General features: G+C 42.3%; 3 protein-coding genes across 3 annotated transcripts in view; 1 reads left to right on the top strand and 2 right to left on the bottom strand.

Moving 5' to 3' along the window:
- Positions 1-1,803, top strand: part of nub1 (negative regulator of ubiquitin-like proteins 1) — a 15,355-nt gene extending 13,552 nt beyond the window's left edge. The window contains exon 14 of the mRNA XM_063206759.1: positions 804-1,803. Within this exon, the coding sequence (XP_063062829.1) occupies positions 804-958 (155 nt within the window). The 3' untranslated portion in view covers positions 959-1,803. The remainder of the gene's footprint in view (positions 1-803) is intronic.
- A 1,427-nt stretch (positions 1,804-3,230) lies between these two features.
- On the bottom strand, positions 3,231-7,442 carry crygn2 (crystallin, gamma N2). Its single transcript, XM_063206119.1, has 4 exons — positions 7,400-7,442; positions 5,642-5,890; positions 4,968-5,113; positions 3,231-3,570 (listed from the first exon to the last, which is right to left on the bottom strand). The coding sequence occupies exons 1-4, from the start codon at positions 7,418-7,420 to the stop codon at positions 3,435-3,437; spliced, it is 552 nt and encodes a 183-aa protein (XP_063062189.1). The 5' UTR covers positions 7,421-7,442; the 3' UTR covers positions 3,231-3,434.
- A 9,778-nt stretch (positions 7,443-17,220) lies between these two features.
- rheb (Ras homolog, mTORC1 binding) overlaps positions 17,221-20,000 on the bottom strand; it is a 45,144-nt gene continuing 42,364 nt past the window's right edge. Inside the window, exon 8 of the mRNA XM_063206118.1 lies at positions 17,221-18,253. Coding sequence (XP_063062188.1) covers positions 18,161-18,253 — 93 coding nt within the window. The 3' untranslated portion in view covers positions 17,221-18,160. The remainder of the gene's footprint in view (positions 18,254-20,000) is intronic.

The raw sequence follows: 20,000 nt of genomic DNA, 5'->3' as shown, positions 1-20,000 counted from the left end.
AGTTAATCTTAAATCCTGCTACCCGTTTCTACTGTGGTCCTGGGCTCCATGCCTACTGTATTCTGCATACAGCCTATCCTTTCATTCACTTAAATCATCTGCACGATTTAATCTACACATATCATGGTTTTCTTCTGTAGACTATGCCATATTTTATATCATAAACATCTATTTTGACTAACTCTCTTCCTCTACCTGGCCCTTCAGTAGTCCTGCCCTCATCTGGATCATCAGTGGCCTGCTGCGCTGATGCTAGAAAGCATTCCATAGGCTGTGTGATTTAAAAGACGAGCCTTGGGCCAAACCATCTGAAACATGTGGGAGGGATCGATGGGGAATTAGGCCTAGGCCTACATGGTAGAAACTATTTAATCAACTGTGAAACAGCGGGCGGTTGGGCTGCCGTGATGAATTCACACAGACTAATTGATATTAATGTAAGAATAAGACAAGAGACAAAAATAGTTCGGCTAAAATTAGTTCTCCCGGTGGTACACTTCGATGGTTTGGTCCGGGAAAACTCCAAATCACTTTAATTTCCAGCCCGGCTTTGGGTATACTGTATCTTGTGGTGTTTTTGCTTTTCTTTCATGAATCTGTATGCAGACATGGGGATGCACATTCCTATTTTATGTGTGCTTTTGATGTTGACATTTTGTGTACCGGTATTTGTTTTGATGGTGTTGATATTTTCTTGAAGGCATGGCGAGTCTGCACACTGAAGGTATATTGCTGTTTTATATGACTGTGCCGTTTTCATAATGTTTTGTGTATTTTCATGACCTTGTTTGCTTCTCTGGTAGCCTCGGCGAGTCTGGACGCAGACCTGGTGAATGAGGTCCTGGAGGACATCCCTCAGCACGAGGAGGACTACCTGGACGTCTCCCTAGATGAAGAGGGAGAGATCATCACACTCCTCAAGTCCTACCTGGAGAGGACCAGCAGCTCAACCTGCTGAAGACACACCTGTTCTGATGACGCACACCTGGGGGAGTATTCCAAGAACATGGCTAAGTGATGAGTCTGGCTAAGTTAACCTGCAGGAAGTGGTAAATATGATAATAGATAGTCCACAGGTGTCATTTAGTTCTGAAATTACGGATTCCAGGCTCTTCTATTAGATGATTTACCACTGCCTCAAGGTTAACTTAACCTGGATTACTACTTAGCCAGGTTCTTGGAAAACTCCCCTGGTTCTGATGACACACACCTGTGCATTTCAAAAGCACTTAACTGACAGATTGTTTTTCATTTTATTTTTTCGGTTGAAGGTTTCAGGAGACTTGTTTAGTAATAATAAATGATAATAATTAACTAAGGATACTTGAAGGGATTTTGAGGCCATAGATTGATTATTTTGTTCAGGGATTTAAGAAGAGGAGTTTTGTGTTGGTATTGGTTGGGATCATCGATTGCTTTTGTTTTTGTTGTCATCATTGAGTTCATTTGAAAAAAAAACCACAATGCAATATTAAATAATTGCCATACCTAGAGACATTGCTCTCAAGAAAGTTTACATTTGGGCCACAACACTGGCAATATGTGAAGCTGTTGTTGCTGCATCTTTCAAAGATTATGATTATCATACAATATTCATTTAAATTTAAAGATTATTATTGTAAAGTTTAGGAATTTGACTGGTAGGTCAAATATGTCTTTGCTTGTGTAGTTTAGTGATTGACGTTTGCTCATTTAAAATGATGCCATCATTTCAGGTTGCTGTTGTGCCTAAGATTTGAGTTGGTCATTTGTTAATTGTGTTCCCATAACCAGCAATAAACTTGTGTTTGGTTTATTTTAAAACGATTGTGCAGTATATCTTTTCTTCAGTGTATCTTCCTACAAAAGAGACTTTAGTAAGGTTCCAAACAAACACAACTCCACCCTATTACTACACCCCATTTCCCCACCCGTTTCATATTATGACGACGCCCATTTCCCACCCATTCCATATTACGAGCACTCTTTATTTCGTGCTCTCACAGAATTTCCTGTCTGCTAGTTCAGGGCATCGGTGTGCAAGTTAATGGTCACCACTGAAGTCTATGGGCAACCAGAGTGCTGTTGAATGCATCTTAACGCCCGTGTTAACTGGATAATACATGTGTTCGCAGTGTTTGTAAACATGATGTTATGAGGAGGGGCAAGACACTGGCAGCCAACCACATGAGCTAATTTTTTGACCAACAGCGGTTTCCAACAATCAGAGGTTGAGTTGTGCGCAGCCAGGGTCGCGCTGTCAGGGGAAAACAAAAATTGAGAACCCATGCCATGTATACAGCAATGGATAAGGCAGCTTTTCCTCTCCCCTGTTGGCCCCGAAGGACATCGACTTTACCAAACCTGTGTTACTTTTCACTCTGTTAGAGCAGGGGTTCCCAAACTTTACCATGGCACGGCCCCCCATATCGTAGTAGATTCTGGCCAAGGCCCCCCTTACATACAGTAGGTGGTGCCACAGTGTTTTTTCTGCGCACCCCTTTCACAACCGTAATCTACCTGTATGTCTGACAGTCTGAGTAGCTTCCCCATTGGGTTATAAGGATGATGGTGCTAATGTTCTGAGATGGAGTAGATTATGATATGCATGTCTTAACAGGAGGGAATATTGTTTGATTTATTTTTGGTTCATTTTAGTTATTTTATTTATTACATTATTTATTTTGTCTTTCCTGTCACCCCTTTGTGGCTCCCCAGGTGTCCCTGGCCCCCCACTTTGAAAACCCCTGTGTTAGAGCACTGTGAGTTGCAAGACTTTGGCCTGTGCTACAGTTATACTCGCAAGCAAACAGCAATTAACACCGATATTGAATTGATCATTTTTTTTAATAATCAATATCTGTATTGCTTGATAGAATAATTCGATAAAATACAAAAAATCAACAATGTGAGTTGCACATCCTCCAGGACATTAGGGAGTGGAGTCTAGTGGATCTACATCCCACACAGAATGTCTGAATCGTTCTGCTGCATGTTTTTCCTGTCTTTGAATTTGGAATTTCTGAAATCCATTGAATTGTCATCTTGTGTATATGGGGGAGATGAGTTGTTGAGACACAGTCTAACTAGCATTATCATGTGAAAAGCTGTGGCAGTGTATGTATTTTTAAAAAGAAAAAATAGCTGGTGTTCGTTGCACTTTCCCACAGCCAGTACTCAACTCCATCCACACAGTTTGACAGACGCAGCAAAACACCAAGGTGTGATATTATATAAAATACAGATTTGTTTGGGTTTTTTTGGCCATAGATTAGCTCACTTTTATTTTACATTTCTTTGAGGAAGAGAGCAAGAAAGATAGAAGATAGAAGGGGGGTTGTGGGGTGAGAGGTGACAGAGTCTGTTGGTGGAGGGTCGGTCTAAGGGCTCAGGAGACTTGGAGTAAGGGGCAGGGCAGGGGCCGGGGCCGGGGCGAGGTGCTCGGGATTGGGGCTTTAGAAGTAGTTGACGACCCTGCGGATGGACTGGATGTTGGGGTTCTGGGCCTGCCACTCGTTGTGGCTGCAGTAGTTGCCTCTCTCCACGATGTACATGCGGCCACGGAAGTTGGGCTCTTCGTACATCACCCAGCTGCAGAGGAGGAAGGAACACACACACAAGAATATACACATACACACACACACACATACACACACACACAGGTATACACATACATGCACACAGGCAGAGATTTTTTTAAGTTCATGTCATGAAAAGTTGAGTTCATACATTAGAAACCAAAGTGTGTTGCAGCTATGCCTAAAATCACCTATTCAATAAATGAGACCATTTTGGATTACCGGCATGTACTGCTACATTGTGACAGGTCCTATTGTGCCATTTTCTAAGCAAGATCCGAAAAGGAGATCTGGCGAGATCTGATTATCTGTAATTGGCTTTTTTTGTGTCTAAATTGGTTCTATGCACAGCAGCAGATGAAGACAGATACTGGAGTGAAGAAATAGCCCCATCCCAAACACAGTATAAGGCCTCTCTTGCGTTAATTCAACATCTAGAGAGTCAAGCGTAACACTCCTCTTGTTGGTCCGACTCTGTAAAGGTTGAATTAACACTAGAATTTACTGTGAAGTCTTCTGTCTGTGTCTGAGGGGAATCGCATCAACATTTACTGTTGTCGCGTCCTCCAAGTCAGTAGCTGTCAACAGACTTATTTATTACAAGCTTCTCAGCATGATTTACAGTAATGCACTGAGGCATGTTTCACTTCCCACCGCAAATACACAATGATAATTAATTGCCGTGACTGACTGACGAAGGACGTTAATTGGTAATAGGTTGATGATTCGTTTAAGTGCCCTTTACATTTTCTGTCTAATTAAGCTAACAGTAATTGTTGGTAATAAGCGGCATATGTTGTTTTCATCCTCCAGTAATCGGTTGTCCTCATCTGATGTCGATGTAAAGTGTGTTTTAGCAGGATATTATACAGCAGGATAGTGCAGCTGCGTCTCTATTGAAGAGGAAAGGTAATATCCAACACACCAGCAGTGGTCAGTGTTCAGCTGATATTCTGCTCTGCTCTAAATGAGCCTCTGAGGACCAGAGATTATAGCTGACCAAACCAGACCCTTATTGACTTCCCTTTACTGACACTGGCAAAGAAACAGCCTGGTCCTCAAAAAGAGTCTGTTATAGGCCCTACCACAGAAATATGTACAAAAATACTATGATACACTTCCCAGATTTCTGTAATAAGCTCAGGTCTGAGACTGTTATAGCAGTAGGACTCAATAGCAAAGCCTTTTTGAATAGAGTTGATATGACTCAAATTGATCCTCAGGTTAAATTGAATGAACCATATTGAGTTGAACAGAAATCACCAACTCTACTGTCTGCTGCTGTGACATTTTGGTGAATGATGTAATGGCTTATAGCTGTTCTGCTACACGTATGCCTCTGCTCTGTGTGTTGTTGTGGCTGGGGTGTGATGGGCTGTTCTGGAGGTTTGTCAGTCACTCTGTACTTACGCTCCATCACCGTAGACTCTGACGGAGTTGACGCAGGTCTTGGTGAAGCCGCGGCTCTGCAGGAAGGGGCAGTCGCAGCACAGCTCCATGCACTGGCCAGAGTAGTTGCAGCCCTCGAACATCTCAATTCTGTAGTGCTCACCGTGCTGCCAGGGGTAGGGGAAGAGAGGAGGCAAAAAAATGGGTGAGAGAATGTATGTACAGTTGTACAAATGACAATATGAGAATGTGCGTACAAGACCTTTGGTAACTGTATGTAAAATATAGGTATAGATATTTACATATTTGACTTCTTTTCAGACTCTTTTATAGTCAGAGACATATTCTGTGTAACACAACATGATATCTTGAGATTATCAAGTGTAATGTTCCTTAAGCCATAACAACACTTTTCTCTCACACTTTTCCATCTGTTGACAGGTGTGACTTAGACCACCTGTCTGAGGCAAAGAGCTCGTATGTCAGTGGCGGATCTACTCCTTTGGGGGCCCTCGTCAAAATATAGACATGGGGCCCTCTTGAATTACTTTTGCTGGTATTTACCATGCCAGGACTGGCATAACGGGGCCCCTGCAGTGGACGTTTTTGGTGGGGCCCTAGGGAATTGCCTAGTTTGCCTATTGGTAAAACCACCTCTGCAGCCTGTTAGGATTGGTCAACACTGCCGTACTCACCATCCTGATAGGCTTGCAGGAGCCCATGTGATCGTTGTGGGAGTTCCAACGCTGGAACTCGGGGTACTCTCCGCGCTCCAGGATGTACTGCTGGCCCTTGAAGTCGGGGTGGTCATAGCAGATCCAGGCTCCGCTCTCCACACGGATGGAGTTGACGCGGTTCATGAAGCCGCGGTCCTGGAAGTTATCACAGTCGCCATACACCTCCAAGCAGCGGCCAGTGAAGCACTTGCCCTCGTAGAAGCATATCTGGGGGAGAGAGGGGGCGGGGGGGTTAAATTTCTGAAATGTACTCTGTATGAAATGTACTCATATCTGAAGGAGGACACATAGAGTACATGTGAGACACTGAAGAAAGAGCTGTACAACACACACGTTCACTCTTGTAAAACTACACCCAACAGGCACCCAAACACGGACAAAACACAGACATAGAGACAACAGAGGCATACATGACAGTAGGGAAGTTGTTTTGCACCCGTACAACTACCGGTACACACAGCTAGCATGCGAAGTGCAGGTACTGGTTGTGTTTGTGTGATGCGGAGGAGAGGAGAGATGTTAGAGGAGAGATGCTACAGAGGAGAGATGCTGGAGTCAGTGTCAGGTGTAAAGCTATGAGCTGCATATGAATGGAGTGTGCTGTGGGGCCACAGATGCGCTGTGCATTTCAATGCAGCCGCTGAGAAGAAGAAGCAGAGATACTGGATATCTAAAACTTGGTTGTGATTCCAAGCCGTTGTAGTAAATCGAGTGCAAACAGTTTGCTTCTTCGCTTCTATATTTTTCTGCAATCAATTCAATTTCATTACAGCCACTGAGAAGGACCAGAGACTGGGTAGGTTACAAAAAAACGATCTAACTATCTGTCTTTTGCTTTGTTTCGCACTATACTCTGCACTGACCATCCCTGCCTCCAAGCACGCTACTGTGAATGGAAAAATATCGACTTTTTAAAGCAATTTTCCACTGCTCTTCTCATTTTTTGTCTTTGGTCAAAAGAGAAGATGAGAAATTATCCTTTCAGTAGAAAGGCACTCTGTTTAAAGAAAAAAAAATCCATTTGTCCATTTAATTGATTAGGAAATCCCATCTAATCCATTGCCATGAGATTGGACCCCCGACTGCGTACATTGATTTGCGAAGTGTGAAATTGAAAAAGCCTGGCCTTCAGATTACCAGAGGCAGGGAGAGAGGGGACTGTGAGTGTCACAGTGAGCGGGCAGGCTCAGAATACACCACATCACACCACGCCCGAGTTTCTCTTTGGTGACTAATTGCTCGTGCTGTGTGCCCATCAGAGAATGGCACCCACAAGCAATGCCAACACAGTGCCATCCCTATTTTCGTCTCTCTGTCCAAAATCCAGAGCCAACTCAATACAAAGAACACTATGAAAAATTGCCCCCAAAAAACCCAAAAAGGATCAAAAAGAGGATATCATTGACTAGGTTCTGTCATTGTCTTGCCAGCCTTGAAACTTTTTACCTATGTTTTAACTGGAACTGGACAACTCCTCCAAAATACTAATCGAATAATTCCCCCAGTATGTCAGGTTGAGAATCTTTTCAATGAAACATTTTCCCCACTTAATTCTGTCTACAAAAAAATAAAGAAATGAAATAAAAATAATAACTACAGTATACCCTGCCCTGGAAAAGTGATCGGCTCTGGACCCTTTGCTATGATGGGTGCAGTGGTGTGTTTGTGGGAGGGCAGTGAAGCCACTGCATGGGCAGGCCAGCCCTGGGAGCTTACCTTTCCAGAATACTGCGACATTTTCAAACTGGATGTTGTCCAACCTGACCCACAAGTGAAAGTGTGACACTAAAAAAGTTGGACACCCCAATATATATGGCCTGGCTTGTGTGCGGCAGTATCGCGAGGTTTGCCCCACAATGGCCGCACAATGCGGGGCTTAGGGCTTCTGCAAGCTTGACACTTTCCCTTCACACGTTGGCAATGCTGATTCTGGGCTTTGGCTATGGGGGGGCGACTGTGGCAACACAATGGATTTTGCTTGAACGGGGCTTTGTGGTGGGGCTGTTTCGCATATGCTATGGTTCTCTTTAGCACTTGTTGAATGCAATGGCTAGGCAAACCAGTATAGCAGAGAGAGAGAGACAGAGAGAGAGAGAGAGAGAGAGAGAGAGAGAGAGAGAGAGAGAGAGAGAGAGAGAGAGAGAGAGGGAGAGAGAAAGGGAGGGAGGGAGGGAGGGAGAGACAGTAGCTGCACCAGTGGTGAGAGGGCGTTAAGGGTTAGCCTACTGACTTTGTTGCCATAGCAACCAGGTGCCATGTACATGCATGGATGGTACTAGAGAGACAAGAGCTGTAATTGGCCTCCACTTTCCCATGACCTGCCTCTGTTCAGAAGAGCCTCTTGCCCACAAGCCACTCATGTGCAGACTTCTGTATATATGGAGGGCATGATCAACTTGGGAAAGATGTACGTATTTACATCATTATTATGTAAATCATTACATGTATTAGACCACACTCACGGCGGAGGACTCACACTCAAGATGCCAAACTTAAACACAAACTGAGAATGTTGAATCCTTTTGTTCTTCTGCTTGCCAAGACTTTGGTAAAAAAAAAAATTGTGTGTGTGTGTGTGTGTGTGTGTGTGTGTGTGTGTGTGTGTGTGTGTGTGTGTGTGTGTGTGTGTGTGTGTGTGTGTGTGTGTGTGTGTGTGTGTGTGTGTGTGCGTGCGTGCGTGCGTGCGTGCGTGCGTGCGTGTGTGTGTGTGTGTGTGTGTGTGTGTTGTGTGTGGGTGGGTGGGTGTGGGGGGGGTTAACAAGAAAAAGTGAAAAGAGAAAAAATAATTTAAGTATGCCAAAATGTTTCTTTCAACTCACAAAATCTGGTTGAGAGTGACTGTTTGCTGCTCTCTGTCTTCACATTAATTTATTGGTAATGTGTATGTTAATGTCAAATGTCACATTTACATGTCGTTCATTCCAATTAATAATTCATAATTCTATAGTTCCATCAAGTTGCACTTTCATTTACATTGCACTTTCATTTATTTCCAAATTGTGAAGTCAGTGTTCACATGATGTTTTCAAGGCGGAATTAAGTTACTCAGAGTTAAATTGAGTTCACTGTGAATTAAATGGCTAGTGTAAAAGAGGTCAGTGTCACCTAAGGACACCAGGTGTAGACTGTGCAGTTCATTTCAACAGTAATTGAAAACAAAGGAGAGCTGTATTGAAACATAGGCCTACTGGTAGTCCTATACAAATGTATGTATACAATTTACGTAATAGCCTACAATATGCAAATCAACCAGAACATGTTATGTTTCTGTGATAATAATGATGATGATGATGATTGATTGATTGATTGATTGATTGATTGATTGATTGATTGATTGATTAACAACACATCAGTTTTCTCCTTATAGGAGCACTGTTCTTCCTGTGGTCAAAACAAATCCATACATTATTTTCCACTTTTCTCTTTTCTTTTACAAATGATACAAACCCCACCAGAAGACAAAAACACAAGACACACAAAACAAAACAAAACAAAACAAAAGAAGCTCAAAAGAAGAAATGAGAACCTGTCACTCATAGGTTACGTTGGTCCTATGAATACTGCCTTTACCCTATAAATAGAGGGTGAAATAAAACACAAACGGAGAAAGTAGGCCTACATCAGAGCAAGTTAATAAAATAAAGTACATCCAATAAGAAACCAATGATGATGGTTATGATGATTATTATTACTATTATTATTGTTGTTGTTAGTATTATTAATATTATCATTATTACTACTGTATTATTATATACGATTATTATTACTAGTAGTAAATATTTTCACATTGATGACAACATAAGGGATAGCCTATTCATAACACGATTCACACACACACGCACACGCACATGCACACACACACACACACACAAAACAAACAAACAATGGACACAGCCGCAGTATACACTGTAGCCTATCTACACAGTACTCTGAAATGCGTTAAAATATGTTCTACAATGAAGTACCAGTTAGACACATTTGTACTAATAACTGATTTGTTAACTGACACCTTTTTTGCACTCTTCATATTGCTAATATTCATTCACACATGCAAATGAAGTGCGGCCGGTCAATTCTTTCACCCAATAGGAAGCATGTCTACCCAATTTGCCAAAAGGTAATTCAATGCTGCATTGTCTTTCTATAATTGACATTAATCATATTGGACCGGCCCTGCCGTGGCCAACTGGTAGGGCACTTGTCTGCCATGCAGCTGACCCGGGTTCAATTCCCGACCCGGGTCCTTTGCCGACCCCTCCCCGTCTCTCTCCCTATTCGCTTCCTGTTCACCTCTCACTCTGTCCTATCAAATAAATTCAAAAAAGACAAAAAGAAAATATCTTAAAAATAAAAAAATTAATGATATTGGACCGGCTTCACAGGGGAAGTCTGATGACCTTCTTGTGAGACGTGGTGATTTCACCATTCCACTCAGGGACAGATTATGATTCCGTGGGCCCCTGGGCCAGACAACAAGAAAGGTCCCCCTATAGGTGTTGCTAGTTTAGAAAACGATGTAGGGTTTTAGGCCAGGTGTGAGATTCTATGCTGTTGGGAGGGTGCAGAGTTGTCCCCCAAGAAAATTAGAAAGAACACTGATTAAGAGTGTTATTTTAACGCAATATGAGAATGGAAATACTGTATAAGGGCTAGAGCTTCAGAGCCCTCTTGACTCTTGGGCCTCTCTGGGCATGGTAGAGTAGAGTAGAGTAGAGTAACTTTATTAATCCCCAGGGGGAAATTCAGGTATCCAATAGCTTACATAAATACACAAATAAACAAATGCCCACATGGACATTTCAAGACACAAATAACACAGGAATAGTCAGGGAGGGGAAAATAAAAATAGTAAAGATAAAGAATGTGAAAAAGTAATATGTAAAAAATGTAAAAAATGTAAAAAGGTAATTGTGCAAAAAGACATTCTGTGAGTTGGGATAGACCATGTGCAGAAAACATACTCTGTCAGTTAAGGTAGACAGTCTTAACATGACCAGTGTTGACAGATACATCTATGATATAGTATAGTATAGAAGTAGGCAGTGTACAGAGTATGATAGGGGTGAAAATGTCTCACAATGTTACAGCAAAGTACAGTAGTAGTAGTAGTAGTAGTAGTAGTAGTGGTAGTAAGTGCAGTGCAGTAATCCGTGCCTGAATCCATCCACTCAGTACTCGGCAATTGCCACAATGCCTCATTTGACGGCTGACTTATCTCACCACTTACACCAGTACACTATCTACCAAATTCACCAAAGGAATTTAATGCTATATGGATTTAACATATTTGAATGCTGCCATAGGGGAATTTCCTTCATAACTCTGTGAATGGCTCTGTGACATCAACTCAGAGAGCAAATTTAAAATTATGTGAACAGGCACACATGCGCATGCGCATGCGCATGCACGTGCACACACACACACACACACACACACACACACACACACACACACACACACACACACACACACACACACACACACACACACACACACACACACACACACACACACACACACACACACACACACACACACAAACACACACACACACACACACACACACACACACACACACACACACACACACACACACACACATTCCCCCAATACCTACATGTCGTAAACGCTCGCGAACACAGTGACTTCTCTATTCATATTAGATTCAATTCAGTCTGTGATTGGTTGAGCGGTCCATGTTGGAGACGCTGCAGGCATTAGGTCTTTAGTTTCCAGAGGGCAAACAAACCGACTCCAAGCAGCCCGGTGACCAATAAAGCCCTCTGGAAAGGCCTGCTCTTTTCCACCAGAAGCACACTTGATTGGCAGGAAATGAAATGGATGCACACGAGATCAGACAGAAAGGGGAGAAAAGAATCAATAATAGCACCAATTGCTATAAGGTAAAGATCAATAATTTAGTCAAAAATTATGAATATGGTCAGATACAATACGTTGCATACCTGTTGTTTTTATCGTCTCTGCTTTGGGCCTGGCCTGAGCTTCTGCCTTCTGCACTGTAGGGACTTCAGCAGAGCCGATTCTTGGGTTAGGTGGGGCCCCAAGCGAAAATGGAAAACAATGAAGATTTTAACCAAAATCACCACGACTGTAGTACAGTATGGGCTGTTATTAACTATCTAGGGGCTTGGGGGCCCCAAGTGGCTGCCTGCCTTGCCTGGTGGCAAGATGCGCCTCTGGACCTCAGCTGCCTTCATGGCCAGATCCTCCATCTCAGCCTTCAAGGCCAGATCGGCCATCTCCGCTGCCTTCATGGCTGCTCCACCTGCCTCAATGTGGACAGTGGATTATGTAGGGACATACATCCCAATTTGAGACTCATAATGGAGTATATCTCCAACAGAATTTATTTTCTTGACCTTGATATCACTCTAAATAATAGCGAATTGGAAACTTCTATCTATCGAAAGGAAACCGACAGAAACACCATTCTTCATGCATCCAGCTTCCACCCTGACCATATAATTAACAATATCCCTTATGGTCAGCTTATACGGCTGAAGAGAATTTGAAGCAGTGAGGAAGCCTTTAATGTGAAAGCAAACGACATGGCGCAGCGATTCAGAGAAAGGGGCCATGACCAAGCTGTGATTGACCAGGCTATGGTGAGGGCTTCCCATAAAGCCAAGAGTGAACTGCTAAGCCAGCCTCCTTTGTCTCTGAGTACTCCACTAGCTCTAAGCAAGTGAAGAGAATTGTGAATAAACACTGGAAACTTCTGAAGTGTGACCCTAGTCTTAACCATCTTCCCGACAGGGGCAAAAATATAAAATATTTAGTCGTCAGTTCCTTGTACCAAGAAGCCCCTATGACAAGCTGGCTGACTAACCAACTCTTTGGCAATTACAAGTGTGGCAGGTGTGCACACTGCTCTAATACACACGACACGAAAAACCTTCAACCACCCCCACACAGGCAAGAAGTATAACATCAAACAATGTATTAATTGTCTCTCCACCCATGTTGTGTATATGCTAATATGTCCATGCTTTGTGTATAAAGGCCAAACAAAAAGAAACTTGAAATTAAGAATAGCTGAACATAAAGCTTCTATTATAACAACATGGAGTATGCGATTGCCAGACATTATAGAGACAGAAATTGTAGCTCTGCTTCCACATTGAGATTTGTGGGGATAGAGAGAGTTATGCCTAATCCAAGAGGAGGGGGTATAAAACAACTGCTAAAAAGGGAAGCATATTGGATCCACGCTCTAAATACTGTTGAACCTTATGGACTGAACTAGAAACAGGATTTTAGTGTTTTCTTGTGAATTGATGTGTGAATGATGTAACTTTATGGTATTTTTCTTGCCTTTTTGCACTTAATACTATGAAAAATGATTGTACTGTTATTTTAGATGTTGACAAATTGAATAGCTTGGTGGACTTGTTTACTGTGATGTTTTATTAATGGCCATTTACTGATATTAGGAAGCATTATATTTTGACTAATGATGTGATATTGAATTTTTACCTAAAGTGTTGATTGGAATTTGTTCTACACCTTTCATGTTGGGATGCCCCTGCTTACTGGACAATTGTAAGATGCCTTTACCTGTACAGACTGATTCTGATTCTGTGATGGACCTACTTTACGCACCTGAATGGGGGTGGTGAATATGCACAGACTAGCAACTAATCATGTGATCGATACCTTATTTGTACACCTGGGTAATGCGGGTTGGTAAAGAGCGAACCTGAAGACGCAATAGGCGAAACGCGTTGTTCGCTACAAAAAATGAAGAGAAAAAAAGAACAGTATCCAGTGTGCGGTGTTAATGAACTTTTCATATTGATCACTTTTCCCTGCCTTACACCTGCACCTGGACTATCCTTGAATCCTTGGACAGCTGAAGGGTTGTCCACAAGGACTTTCTTGCACATTTTTAAAAAAGTGATATAGTATTGACTGTGAGTGAAGGGCTTGCCCTCACAAAAGCTGATTTAACCACTGCTTATCATTTCCCCAAAGTGCTGCTAGAATTCTAACCAAAACAAAGAAAAGAGACCATATCACTCCAGTACCTGCTAAGGTCATTACATAGGCTCTTGGGTCTTCAGAGTGTCATCTACCTAATTTGAACATGTCCCAACAGAATCATGTCTTATAAAAAACAGCTTTGCTTTCATCTGCCCTTGGTCAAGGTTTGTTATTTGCTCTATAATTTATTACTTTATTACTACATTACATTACACTTAGCTGACGCTTTCATTTATTCAAAGCGTCTTACAGTTATTATCTTTCAGGGTATTGGTTACATTCCCTGGAGCAATGTGGGGTTAGGTGCCTTGCTCAAGGGCACTTCAGCCAGGGTTGGAAATGTAGGGAGAGGTCAGGGGGGATTCGAACCTCCTTTGAAAGACCAACTCTCTAACCACTAGGCCATGGCTGCCCCATAAAATCCTAAACACCCATAATCTTCCTATACTTTCTATAGTATTTTTTGTCTGTCTTCTCTGTCATTGTGAATGAAAGTTATGTAGGTAAGGTAGGTAGGTAATGTGCTATACAAATCTTGCTATTGCTACAAAACTTCCTTCTACCAAAATGCAATGTAGGCCTATGCATTACATCAGCACAGCCATTCAACTGACCTAATGTGCATCCTTTATAGTGTGACGAAGCTGTTTTATAGGCCCATTTCGTCAATTGTAGATCTAACTGAAATTGATCTCCACGCCAATGACACATAGCCTACCCTTACCAACACATTAAAGCAGGCCTACTGACTTTACAGCAGGCTACATTCAAGAGAGACAGGGGGTACCTCTGTTGTCTTAAACATCATCTTGAAGTACAAGGTAGGTTAAATGTTGTAGTAGACCACCTAACATTAGTAATTTACTGTAGGTTTTGTGTGCAGCTTGTGTGCTTTTTTTTTGCCTTTGGTGAACATGCTAAACATAATAGGGTATGTACGCTACATATTTTGTTGTTGTTCAATTTATAATAGTTTCTCTTTTTTTGGTGGGTGCATCAGACATACAATTGAAGTCTCAGAAACACTAAACACCTGTTTCACTGAAAGAAGTGCGTGCAGTTGGGTCAGTTCATAGTGCCGTGTGTTTTTTTCATTGCAATGAAGACAAATGGGCTACTGTATTTTGAAAGTGTCATCATTGAGCTTTGGCAAAAACTTTATAAAGAAAGGTTAGACCAGGGCCGTCGTTAGGCCTATTTTAGGGGGGCTTTAGCCTACTATTAGCCCCCCCTGAAACGATTTTGCAAAAAAAAAAAAATATATATATATATATATATATATATTTTTTTTTACATTTTTTCAAAAATAAATGCAGTAAAGCACCGAATACGAACCATCAAGAAGGCAAGTTATTTATTGTTTAATGCCATCCTACTGCACAGCAATAAAAGCTGGGTGCACAGCAATGTGTTATGTGGGGGGAAAACAGGTAGAGGATTGTGCTTTGTGACTAAAAACACCTCAATTTTTACTCACAATTCCCTTGTAATAAATCAATTTGACATTGTCTTGAAATTATAGTTGAGCTTTAATATTTGTCTTAGCAGTTTGAAAACACACATGAACTGATTCAAATAGCTACTAATGGAGTAAGAATTACCAAATATCTGCCGGGGATGCATAGTTTTCCAAGTAAGGAACCTGTTTGAATGAATCGCTTCCTGACCACTGCTTCTCCTGGAGATGCGCAGTTAGTAACTCCTTAAAGTTCCTAGTCCTTGTGTAAATTATGCTCTCTGCATTTTTATCTAATCATTTCAACTTCCGTACATAATATTCATCAGTTGAAACATTTTGAAATGTTTTGTTTAGCTTACATATAAGGAATGTTCGGTAACACTTGATTTTAGGGATACATCTATTAGCACTAATACATGCAAAGTCCCTGTATGAGTAACTTATAAGACAAAGCAAAATCAAACATTTGTTAGGCATGTATTCGCAAATGTCTTGTTCATGCACAATAAGGGATTTATTACCAATTTAACCTTAGTAAGGACCTAGTAGGCCTTAGGGTTTGCTTAGTACATACCTTACAAGTTACTTATGCAGGCATTAACATTGTATGTATTAGTGCTAATGCTAGTGCTAGTGCTACCGAATGTTCATTAAAATGTGAATTAAAAAAAATAAATCACTGTAACTAGTGTTTAAAAATCGGTATGGTGCTCTTAAAATAATTGTTCAAGAAGACGCTTTTGCACACCTCTGTAGGTGGGCAGGTGCGTAGGATATTATCCCAGTGGGGTTGTCATTCAAGTGTAAAGAAATCCTGCATACTGTCCATTCCACCAACAAACTTTAATACAACATGAAGAAGGTCGGATGACCGAAACAATGTATTGAAGTTTGTTGGTGGAATGGACAGTGTGCGGGATATCTTTGCTCTTAAAATAATGAATTCATAGACAAAACCTTAGCAGGTGAGCTGAAAAAATTTCTGCGCGCGCACATTTTCTTCCTCTGGGGCTAAGGCCCCCCTGTCTCTCAAACCTAGTGACGGGCCTGGGTTAGACCAGAGAAAATAAGTCTTTTCCTGTATTCTGTTTGGTTAGACTGTACCCACCGGACCGGTCTTCCCTCTTCAGAGCACTTTCATTTCTGTTGGAGTAAACACTTTTGTACGTTTTGTTGGGTCTGACTGCGGCTCCCCTTTTACAACACTTCATCCACATTAATTAGCACCTTTTGTGTGTGTGTGTGTGTGAGAGAGAGCTCTGTGTGTGTGTGTGTGTTAAAATCAGTGTGATGCCACCCGTCTGCAGCTCTGTTCTCACACCCTGTTGTGTGTTCATTTATAGCTCATGCATTTTGACATGAGTGCAAAAGCACACAAGGCCAAGAGAATTTAGCGCATCCTCCTCTTCTTCCTCCTCCATGGCGGAGGTCCACCCTATTCCTGTGACTCTAGCACATCCTCATCCTCCTCTTCCTCCTCCTCCGTGGCAGAGGTCCACGCTGTCCCCATCTAACCCCACGCGGCTACAGGCAGGGCAGGGCAGGGCAGGGCAAGTGGGACGGTTCCGGTAGCTAAAATAATAACGGCAAATCACCCTTGATAAGAGTGACAGGCAGCTAATGCACTGTAATGTAAAGCCAATTACACTGTAGCCCCTTAAAGCATGCTGTTTAACCAACAGAATGCTGAATTAGTTACTGAAAAAAAAAAAAAAAACGTTACCACCATAGTACTACACCGCTATGACAGTGCACAGGGCCTTTAGTGACACATTACCTCTTGGTCATTGCCATTCTGGTAACAGCTAGGGTATTAATTTATAACAAGGGCCGTGCCTTACTGGGTCCTATTCTACTTTTCAACCAACTCAGCCTATAAATTGGCCACTTATTTGGAAACATTAACTTTCAGGTTTTAGCCAACAGATCACAAAAATCACACGCTTTCCCACATGGAATAGTAAACTATAAATAAACGGTCGCTGCCTCCCTCCCTCAATATGGAGGCGACTATTACCGGTAATGTAAAATATCCTTTCAAAGCACATTGAAAAGGCTCCAAAAACAGCGGGTGTAGTGAAACAATATGCTGCTTTTAATGATTACAATCAAAAAAGTTAAACAACATTCACTACAAAGGAAGAATGAATGCTGGCAACTTTATTGGCCATAATTACTGTTTTAAGAAATACGATATACAAATTCAGAGGAGGACGAAGAGAAGGGGCGGGGGAGGGGAGGGGGGCAACGGGGGCTTTTTATTTAGGTAGAAAAGATGAAGGATGACGAAGAAGAAGTAAGGCTCAAGATTCACCAGGTTTGGTTTGCAGATGGAGGAGAGGAGAGGAGAGGAGAGGAGAGGAGAGGAGAGGGTGAGAGCAAGAGGGAGAGAGGGAGAGAGGAATAGAGGTATAGAGGAATAGAGGAATAGAGGGGGGACCTCAGGAATGGTTAACATTACTCCACTACATGTCAACAGAGAGCTTCTCTGTTTCTTCCAAAATAAGAGTTAAAAAAAGTTGACAAATAAAAAGAACAGAATAAATTCAAAACTAAAAACAAATAAAATCATAAAGCAGTAGAAGAATAGGAAGGGAAAAAAAGAATAATTAAATATAAAAAAATGTCATGGTTAAAAGAAGAAGACGCTAATAATAATACATGTTTCTATGGAGCAGAGAGAAAAACAGGCAGTTAGCCACTTCAAGTAGAGGGATTTCCCAGTGTCCAGTGCTGTGAGTGGCTGGGGGTGGAGGGGTGGGGTGGCAGGTTGTGCAGGGCGGTGGGCAGGTTTGAGGAAGGGGTGGGCACGAAGGAAGGGGGCTCAGGGGGTTGTTTGGTGCGGTGGTTGGGTGGGTGGGGAGTGGGGCATTCGGGAGTTTTGGGGAGGATGGTGAGGAAGTTGGCGCTGGGTTGGGGCCAGGGTTGGGGTACAGGGCAGGGCAGGCGGGGGGGCTCGTAGGGTGGAGGTCATCGAGGGACAAAAGGTCGGGGGTCAGGAGGGTCTGGGGGCTCTACATGAGGGAGCAGGATGTCCTTCCTTGAGGGGCGCCGCCATCGATCTTCTCTGCCTCCAGAATTATCCTTTTAAAGACTTCCACTGCAGTCTGGAAGACACGATCAGAGAGAGAGAGAGAGAGAGAGAGAGATGGGGAGATAGGGTGAGCCACTGTCTGGGTCTGGAGCACGTTTTTCAGATGCATTCACACACTTCACCATAGACATCATACAGTACATGTCATCATACCCAGTAATATCAGAATACATCTTCACTTTTTACAGTAGGCCTACGTCCATTTTGTTATTTGGTCCCATATGTCTTGGTCCCAAACTGTAAATACAGGATTGGTGAATATACATATTCACATTAAATCACATTTCATTCATTTCACTGACATTCCATATTTTGCTTCCATTAAAATAGCACACGATGCACACGCACAGTATGGTTTGTTTGGACGAAAATTGGTTACACATACATCTGAAGTTACAAACTAGGTTGAAAACCAGGCAGTGACAGACAGCCCACGAGGATGTAAAAAATAATCACATTTATGACAGTTATCTGAAGGTCACAGCTTCATAGTACATTTCATTCATTCCACTTTATGAAGTAGCCTGCATCACGTCCTGTGGTTTAGTGCTATTGGCTTATCGCTCAGCTGACCTTAATAAATGACAGCTGTTCTCTATTAGGCTTGTGTGTGTGTGTGTGTGTGTGTGTGTGTGTGTGTGTGTGTGTGTGTGTGTGTGTGTGTGTGTGTGTGTCTGTCTGGGATTCTTTATTAGGCGTGTGTTGTGTGTCTGTGTCTAGGTTTCAGTGTTATCTGAGCAGGCCAGTGCCGGTCTGTCTACATGGCTCCACACTAATCATCGGTAGAGGCGACCTGCCTCCTGTGGGCTAAAGGCAGAAACAGCAACCGCTACTGACAAGCAGGAGTGCAGCCGGCTCTGCCGTGAACCAACACATATCCTCCTGACTCAGGACAAAAATAACCCCTGGAGGGTAATTACTATACTGTTTATTGGGATCAAGTTTTGTTTTCATTTCTTTTCATTACACTGATGCCTCTTTTCCACTGCCAGTTTTCTGGTAGGCCTACAGCTCGACACAGTGCGGCAAAAAGTGGCGGCCAAGTCGAGCTGTGACTAGCTGTAGGCCTACCAGAAAACTGGCAGTGGAAAAGAGGCAATATGCTGACGCTTTTATCCAACTTGACTTACAGATATTTACAGGGTATTAGTTACAGTCCCTGGAGCAACCTGGGGCTAGGTGCCTTGCTCAAGATGAAGGTGTAGGGAGAGATTTGAACCTGCAACCCTCTGGTCGCAAGTCCACCTCCGTAACCATTAGCCCACAGCTACCCAGAACCTTTTCAAACCAAAAGGTACTCTATAAGGACTTTTTAGCAGCTATGAAAATAAAAAGTATGAAGTGTGTTCATTACATTACAGTCATGCATACTCGTACAGGCACGCACACACACACACACGCACACGCACACACACTCTAGCATTGTCCATGTGGCATGCTCAGATTGTGGAATACACACACACATGAGGGTCAATTACATTTTTTGGGGGGCTCACGTCAGGTGGTACAACCACATCTAATGCCCATAAATTAATTAATAACTGGCAATTAATGTACTGTTATGCATATGATCCTTAGATAATTCACCAAAAAATAATTTAATCCATACAATAGTGGAATTAGTTGTGGTAGCATCACCCTGACGTATGCTACTGCTAAACCATCTTTTGCTACATTTACATGAGACATCTAATTCGGAATTAACTGACCTTAATTCTGAATAAAGATTAATTCCGCTTTGAAAACGCCATGTAAACACA

The sequence above is a fragment of the Engraulis encrasicolus genome, chromosome 9 (genome assembly GCF_034702125.1).
Source record: "Engraulis encrasicolus isolate BLACKSEA-1 chromosome 9, IST_EnEncr_1.0, whole genome shotgun sequence".
In the NCBI taxonomy this organism is placed as follows: Eukaryota; Metazoa; Chordata; class Actinopteri; order Clupeiformes; family Engraulidae; genus Engraulis; species Engraulis encrasicolus.
The sequence above is the reverse complement of the archived record's forward strand: the minus strand, read 5'-3'. Positions and strand labels throughout refer to the sequence as shown.

Coding starts and splice junctions, on each gene's coding strand:
- crygn2 (XM_063206119.1), bottom strand. CDS start 7,420: ATGTCGCAGTATTCTGGAAAG. Junction 5,114..5,641: donor CCTGCAAGCCTATCAGGATG/GTGAGTACGGCA, acceptor TACCCCTGGCAG/CACGGTGAGCACTACAGAAT. Junction 3,571..4,967: donor AGAGTCTACGGTGATGGAGC/GTAAGTACAGAG, acceptor CCTCCTCTGCAG/CTGGGTGATGTACGAAGAGC.